Source organism: Puntigrus tetrazona, chromosome 7 (assembly GCF_018831695.1).
Source record: "Puntigrus tetrazona isolate hp1 chromosome 7, ASM1883169v1, whole genome shotgun sequence".
Lineage (NCBI taxonomy): Eukaryota > Metazoa > Chordata > Actinopteri > Cypriniformes > Cyprinidae > Puntigrus > Puntigrus tetrazona.
In genome coordinates this window covers 37,288,006-37,296,571 of record NC_056705.1, presented here as the reverse complement: position 1 = coordinate 37,296,571, position 8,566 = coordinate 37,288,006, and the positions used below count along the sequence as shown (strand labels likewise).

At 38.7% G+C, this 8,566-nt stretch overlaps 1 protein-coding gene across 1 annotated transcript; it reads left to right on the top strand.

Annotated features, from left to right (window-relative positions):
* Nucleotides 1-3,395: 3,395 nt before the first annotated feature.
* On the top strand, nucleotides 3,396-4,533 carry LOC122348002 (serine/threonine-protein kinase pim-2-like). Its single transcript, XM_043243233.1, has 4 exons — nucleotides 3,396-3,428; nucleotides 3,512-3,890; nucleotides 4,014-4,190; nucleotides 4,424-4,533. Exons 1-4 carry the CDS (start codon nucleotides 3,411-3,413, stop codon nucleotides 4,531-4,533), a joined length of 684 nt encoding a protein of 227 aa, XP_043099168.1. The 5' UTR covers nucleotides 3,396-3,410.
* Nucleotides 4,534-8,566: the final 4,033 nt, after the last annotated feature.

Here is an 8,566-nt window from a genome sequence, read left to right as displayed (position 1 = left end):
GGCAACAATTTGTAAGGAAATTTAATACATGAGAGAAAAATCACAGAAAAATCAGGCCTACATCGATTTTTATGTGATGAACCTGGAAATTTTGGCGGGAAGGAAGTCCTATTTTCCCGCCCTCCTGAGAGCTTCGTTTCCTGTCTATTAACGTGTCATGTAAAGAAAATGTTCAAACTATATTCTCCCGCGGCCAGATCTAGTCTAAGTATACTTTATAATCAAATGATCGCAAGATTTTTGATAAATTACCTCATCGGTCGACGTGATGGGGAATGGCAGAAATGATTTAAAAACATATCCGCATCTCGATCACTTGCTTGTTCATCAATGTTTTTTTTGTTACTGAGATGAAAGCGTGGAGCACTTCTATCAAAAAGTCGCTCTTAGTATCGAGGACGGAGTCGTAAAAGGTAACGTAATATCGCTGCAGTTATTGCCTAATTCTTTTTATTTCTAAACAAAGTACAGAACACCGATGTGGCCGATAACTAGGATACATTGTGAAAGTGCTCTTTGACAGATAGGGCGGGTAGTATGCAACTCTAGCTATATTTATAGTATTTATGCTAATTATTTAGATACAGAATATGTTTAAATATAGTATAGAAATGTAGCAACTGCTGTATTTTGCTTTAAACTTGTAGTTGGGTCTAAAATAATAATCTTCGTTTGATTTGATATAGTCATTGAATTAAATTATAGTCACTGCATGAGACATCGGCCCTAATGATTAAAAATAAAATACAGGCTACAGTAATTTGTACACTTTAAATTAATGAATGTAAGCTACATGTACAGCTGTGTTAGTAAGTGTAGTAAATTGTAAGTTTCATAAGCATGAACATATTTATTATAAATTGTATTATAAAAGAATAGGGCAACATTAAAATTAGAACATATTTAATACAAACGAGATTTAAATACGTTTTGTTCAACAGAGGCGGTTTTAAATAATACATTTAGAAAGGTTTATTCTCTTATTAAAAAAAAGTGACCATTGATTTAATATGTCATCAACGACGGATTTCAGTGTTACGCGCATTCTTGTAGATTATTTATTTATTTTTAATTCGGTGACAGCAGGCCGCGCGCGTTCTAAAGCATCGACATCATAAAGAGATGGAACGCTCGTGCTTGTTTTAGAACACATAAATGTGCGAGGTTTCGTTATTTTCTCATTCTGCAGTTCCCGATACAGAGTTACTTTCCAAAGTGAAAAACTGTTATCATGGCGCTGAAAAGAAAACGCAGTTCTAGCGCTTGTTTGTACGACTTCCACCAGAGTACAACTCCACCGATCACCAGCTCTAACGAGAACCATCTCCCCCTTAGTGCTGGTGAGGAAAATGAGAGGAGAAAGAGGAAGAGGACGGAGCTCTCTCTTCACTTCAGTGACATCTCAGATCAGACTATTGCCCAGAGAAATAAGAGCGGATCTAAGGGTAAATCTAGTGACCATTTGAGAATTTACCTGCTTTTTTCCAGCTATCTATGATCTATTAATGGAATAAATAGCAATAAATGAAAAATATCTATTGATGGAATAAACTGATCAAAGGAATTTTCTGTTCTCTAGGAAAAAGTGTCATTAATTATGATCATATGCTAAAATCTACACCATCACACCATATGAGCTTGCAAAAGTTGCTATCATATTTGCTTAATTCCATAAAATGTAATGTCATTAACAGATGAAACATTTTTCATGTGGTAAATGAAGAATCACCATTATTCAAGTGAAATAACCTGTTGTTTGTCATTCGCCTCTTTAGATCATATTTCGCCGCAGTCCATTGGCCGGTCTCTAGAGAATCGTGGTCTTCAGGGGCCTCTGCTCAGTGGGCTTCAAGTCCTTCCTCCTGAAGATCAGCAGGCCCAAACCCCTCCAACTCCTGACCACGATAGCACGAGTTTGGTGATTGACCTTGAGGTGCTTTCGTTTTCTTGCGTTATTTAATTGCCAGATTGTTTTGTTTCACTAAATTCATTTCAAGATGCCTTAGAGTGTCATGCTCACTATTTAATGCAAGCCTAATCTTTTTATGTGTAATGTTTATGTAGACACTTACCCTGATTTGTGTTTTGTCGTCAGCGTGTCAGTGAAGAAAGTGATAGTCAGGAGAGAAAGAGGAGAAAGAGTAGTTTTGAGAAGCTGTCCTCGCTTCCTTTGTTTGACCGGTGCAGTTCAGGTCAGGGTCAGAAAGTGGAGGACCACATCACTACGGCCACTGGTGAGGGACGAGAGTAAATCAAACAACCATTCGACAATGTGCACTAGTTTGCTCTTTGCTTTTATTTTAAGCTAGACGTTAATAGATGATAATTTGCAAATTAAGGTAATTTTTCTGTCATTCATCACAATATGGGAAAAATCCACAGTATCACACACTTTATATAAATTCATTTGAGATTTGTTTAGGACCAGTGTATGTTATCTCTGAACACAGATAAAACCAAGCAGACATCTTTTAGCGCTGGCACAAAAAGAAAAAGAAGCTCTTTGAGCGATCAGGTGTACGACTCCCATCAGAGTGCACCATCAACATCCAGCACCGATGCGGTTGAGAACCATCTCCATGTTGGTGCTAGTGAAGAAGGAGAGAGGCCAGTGAGAAAGAAAAGGAGGTCACAGGGTTTTGAGAAGCTGCTGTCTCTTAAATCCATTAGATATGGTTCAGACCAGGCGATGATACATGAGAGAAAAGAAGAAGGTAAACCTATGATCAGTTGAGAAAGTGTAATGAGTCCATTAATGGAAATGTACTTCATGAATTAGAATGAATTTGCAAAGATGACTTGTACTTAATCGCCATACGTTATCCATAAGCAAACTTTAGTTCAAAACAGGACATAAATCCTTATCAGAAAGACGAAACGTGGTTTCAAACATGTCGATTTTTATTTGTTATGTCCTCTTTAGAATACATTTCTCTGAAGTCCATTGCCTCTGCAGAGGACCCCCTTTCCAGTGACCTTCCTTCTGTAGATCAGAAGGCTCAAAGCCCTCCGGCTTCAGTCCAGCACAGTCCAGTCAGTCCATCCTCATCTCACATAGTGGACTTGACGACTGAGGGTGAGTTTACTTCCCCAACACGACACACACCACACCGTCGACTACTGTTTGACATTTCACATCAGCTACAATTATTCACCTTTTAACAGATGACATTCTGAGCCGGTATGAAATCGGCAAAATACTTGGTGAGGGAGGATTCGGCTTCGTCTATGAAGGGAAACGCTTGGAGGATGGCCTTGAGGTATTCTTATAGTCTTACATTATTTTACTACATTGTGTTCTCTCACTGTGTTCATCATACCTGTCATACTATATATATATATATGTTTTAAATGTAATGTTTTGTTTTGCTATCCAGGTGGCAGTGAAAATTGCCAGCAAGACAAAGAAAATGAAACACATCTGCGTTGTAAGTAGTCTACACTCACTGTGCAAACATACTGACAACAGTTTGGGTGAAGCGGCTCCATCTAACAGCGATCTTTCTTTCAGCCTGGTCACCCTTCACCCCTTCCGTTAGAGATCGGCCTGTTACTCCTCGCTAACAAAGAGCCCAGAGCTCCAGAGATCATTGAGCTGCTGGACTGGCAGGTCCAGCCCGACCGTTACATCATGGTCATGGAGCGGCCGTCCCCCTGCAAAGATCTGTGGGATTACATGTCGTTTAAGGGAGGCCTCCTCAGAGAGGACAAAGCACGGTTCATCGTGGCGCAGACAGTGAAGGCCGCCCAGATGTGCTGTCAGCGAGGAGTATTTCACCGGGACATCAAGCTAGAGAACCTGCTGATCAACCCAGAAACACTTGAGGTCAAACTGATTGACTTCGGGTGTGGGGATCTCCTGCAAGACTCCGGCTATGAAATATTTTGTGGTATGTCACTTGGGAAGTTATATTAGCATCCTGTATATCTCACAGCCTTTTCTGTTTTAATTCAATAACACCAGATGAGAATGTTTTCAAGCTTTCTCACCAGACCTAATCTCTTTCCTTCAGGAACGAGGGAGTACTGCCCGCCTGAGTACTACGTGGACCGCAAGTACCACGGGAAACCAGCAACTGTATGGTCTCTAGGTGTGCTCTTGTTCACGCTGGTGTGCGGACGCTACCCAGAACCCAGAGACGTAAAATCGATCGACTACGGTATCAGGTTTGATCGTGACTTGTCGAATGGTAAGTTGACATTCATCTCAACTAAGAAGACATACTGGATTTTAGTCTTTCTATACAAGGAAACAGGAGGGATAAGTAACAGTCCAAGCGGCTGTATAAAAAAATGGATAATACAGCAATTGTACCAGATTTTATGACTGTACAGTATAGTGTAAAAGCTTACAGCTTAATACAAAGGCAGCAGGTGTAAAGTTTAAAGTAAGATAATCTAACTCTATTTTCCTCTCTTCTAGAATGCAGCCACCTGATTCGGTCCCTGCTGAATAAAAACCCAAGCCAGCGGATTGATTTGGAGGAAGTTCTTCTACATGACTGGTTTAAGGTACTGACCTCCAAAGTATAATGCCTCTGTATAATGACTCTGTATTTCAGTGCATTTGTTTTTATCTGAAGCCTTATTTCTTTCAGTAGACAGTATCCTTCCTTTTTTTGGTTCCAGGTCCCCAAACTGTAAATAGTGGTAAGCAGAGGGACGAGAGGTCCTGCTCCAGATGTTCCTCTGGCTTTCAGGCCCAGTTTCTCCATCCATCAGCAGCTTAGCGCCGGGCATCTGCGTGGTCCCTCGGGGGCCTTTGCATCTCGCGAGGCTGGCAAACCCTGGTAGCATCCGGCTCCTCGGTTTTGTCAGTAATATTTGTGTCTTATAGCTTTACTTGGATATTTGGTGATCACTTATGTAAATTCGTTTGATGTTTCCACCCCTTTTTCCTGTAATTGGTAGCTTTGCTAATGTTCTCTCTGTCTCTGCTGTTTTTCTTTAGGTTTTAAATATTATTATTCATATCAATTTTAAATATTATCATTGTTGTTGATGGCATCTAATTATTATTATGGTTTCTGTTATACAATCATAATTATAAAAAATATATACTAATATATAAAATGTTTTTTTATATCGTGTATATACATATATAAGGTTTGGTGAGTGAAAAATGCACGCTCATGATCATTTACAAATGTATGCTTTTAAGATTGAATGAGCTAATGGATTTTTTCTAACAGCTGTGTACAAAATTGCTGTTTTATGTCATTGTGTACAATAATACAATAAAGCCACTGGAAAACCAAGGTTGTGTAGCATGCCCAATTAATTTTTTTTCATTAGAAAGTGTAAGAAGATTGTAATGACACTTGAAGTTGTTTGCAAAAGCTTCCAATAGGTCTCAAAATATGTATGTTTTACACTGACAACAATTTGTAAGTGCAGTGGTGTTTTGTGCGTTGTGTCGAATGAAAGACAGACTGCGATAATTCTTGCCCTCAAGTCCTCATTTATTATGTACCTGAATAACACAAACGAACATATATGAGGACTCGTTCAGCTTATAAAACCGCGTGAGGCAGCAATGCACGACACAGACGTAAAAAAAAATTGTTTAAATAGTGAAAAATAATCATCGAGGTATCTACATGTCCATTACATAGGGTCTTTACATCACAATCATTCAGATATATCTTGTAAATTTATCCGTTACATGAAACATGGCCTCAATCAATCAATGTGAATCTCATGCAGACTGGAAGCAGCAAAGTGCTCCAACCCTGCAAGTCAGCATGGCGGCAGGAAACCCCAAATATGGTGATGGCACGTGGAATCACAAAATAATTTAAAATACACACCTGCTACATAAGGAAACTTAATACAGGAGATCTTCTCCTACTTCCTACGTTGTCTACGAAAGACTAGAGTTTTTCAAGGAGCACTTGACGAAAGTAAATAAACTTAAACAATTTTAATCCTCTTCAAACGGACAAAACCATAATATGTAGGCAGGCAGGCATAACAAAAACCACAAGCATGTAACCTCGACGATCGGACGAACGTGAACTCAAACACACAGGACTTAAATACACAAGGTAATTGACTAAATTAACAAGAAACAGCTGAAGACAATGATACAATTAACAGGAAGGGAAGGTAGGGCACACAGCACATGACACAAGACAAAAACGACAACAAAAGAGTCCAAAGACGTGACAGTTAGAAAGTATAGTCAATTGTATTCATAAAATTGTAAATTGTTTCATAAAACGTACGTGGTATAGCATGAACATATTATAATTTGGGATGATGCGTACAATTCAAAAAGAATAGGACAACATTAAAATTGAATACAAACAAGATTTAAATGCATTTTGTTCAACAGAGGCGGTTTTAAGTAATACATTTAGAAAGGTTTATTCTCTTATTAATCGTAACATTTCATGTTTTCATCCTTTAAAAAAGTTATGTAACCTTGGCATTTAGCAGAAAAAAAAAAAAAAAAAAAAAAAAAAATATATATATATATATATATATATATATATATATATATATATATATATATATATATATATATGATAGCAACGACAGATTTCAGTGTTACGCGCATTCTTGTAGATTATTTATTTATTTTTAATTCGGTGACAGCAGGTCACGCGCGGCTTTTAAAGCATCGACATCATAAAGAGATGGAACGCTCGTGCTTGTTTTAGAACACATAAATGTGCGAGGTTTCGTTATTTTCTCATTCTGCAGTTCCCGATACAGAGTTACTTTCCAAAGTGAAAAACTGTTATCATGGCGCTGAAAAGAAAACGCAGTTCTAGCGCTTGTTTGTACGACTTCCACCAGAGTACAACTCCACCGATCTCCAGCTCTAACGAGAACCATCTCCCCCTTAGTGCTGGTGAGGAAAATGAGAGGAGAAAGAGGAAGAGGACGGAGCTCTCTCTTCACTTCAGTGACATCTCAGATCAGACTATTGCCCAGAGAAATAAGAGCGGATCTAAGGGTAAATCTAGTGACCATTTGAGAATTTACCTGCTTTTTTCCAGCTATCTATGATCTATTAATGGAATAAATAGCAATACATGAATAATATCTATTGATTGAATAAACTGATCAATCAAGGAATTTTCTGTTCTCTAGGAAAAAGTGTCATTAATTATGATCATATGCTAAAATCTACACCATCACACCATATGAGCTTGCAAAAGTTGCTATCATATTTGCTTAATTCCATAAAATGTAATGTCATTAACAGATGAAACATTTTTCATGTGGTAAATGAAGAATCACCATTATTCAAGTGAAATAACCTGTTGTTTGTCATTCGCCTCTTTAGATCATATTTCGCCGCAGTCCATTGGCCGGTCTCTAGAGAATCGTGGTCTTCAGGGGCCTCTGCTCAGTGGGCTTCAAGTCCTTCCTCCTGAAGATCAGCAGGCCCAAACCCCTCCAACTCCTGACCACGATAGCACGAGTTTGGTGATTGACCTTGAGGTGCTTTCATTTTCTTACGTTATTTAATTGCCAGATTGTTTTGTTTCACTAAATTCATTTCAAGATGCCTTAGAGTGTCATGCTCACTATTTAATGCAAGCCTAATCTTTTTATGTGTAATGTTTATGTAGACACTTACCCTGATTTGTGTTTTGTCGTCAGCGTGTCAGTGAAGAAAGTGATAGTCAGGAGAGAAAGAGGAGAAAGAGTAGTTTTGAGAAGCTGTCCTCGCTTCCTTTGTTTGACCGGTGCAGTTCAGGTCAGGGTCAGAAAGTGGAGGACCACATCACTACGGCCACTGGTGAGGGACGAGAGTAAATCAAACAACCATTCGACAATGTGCACTAGTTTGCTCTTTGCTTTTATTTTAAGCTAGACGTTAATAGATGATAATTTGCAAATTAAGGTAATTTTTCTGTCATTCATCACAATATGGGAAAAATCCACAGTATCACACACTTTATCTAAATTCATTTGAGATTTGATTAGGACCAGTGTATGTTATCTCTGAACACAGATAAAACCAAGCAGACATCTTTTAGCGCTGGCACAAAAAGAAAAAGGAGCTCTTTGAGCGATCAGGTGTACGACTCCCATCAGAGTGCACCATCAACATCCAGCACCGATGCGGTTGAGAACCATCTCCATGTTGGTGCTAGTGAAGAAGGAGAGAGGCCAGTGAGAAAGAAAAGGAGGTCACAGGGTTTTGAGAAGCTGCTGTCTCTTAAATCCATTAGATATGGTTCAGACCAGGCGATGATACATGAGAGAAAAGAAGAAGGTAAACCTATGATCAGTTGAGAAAGTGTAATGAGTCCATTAATGGAAATGTACTTCATGAATTAGAATGAATTTGCAAAGATGACTTGTACTTAATCGCCATACGTTATCCATAAGCAAACTTTAGTTCAAAACAGGACATAAATCCTTATCAGAAAGACGAAACGTGGTTTCAAACATGTCGATTTTTTATTTGTTATGTCCCTCTTTAGAATACATTTCTCTGAAGTCCATTGCCTCTGCAGAGGACCCCCTTTCCAGTGACCTTCCTTCTGTAGATCAGAAGGCTCAAAGCCCTCCGGCTTCAGTCCAGCACAGTCCAGTCAGTCCA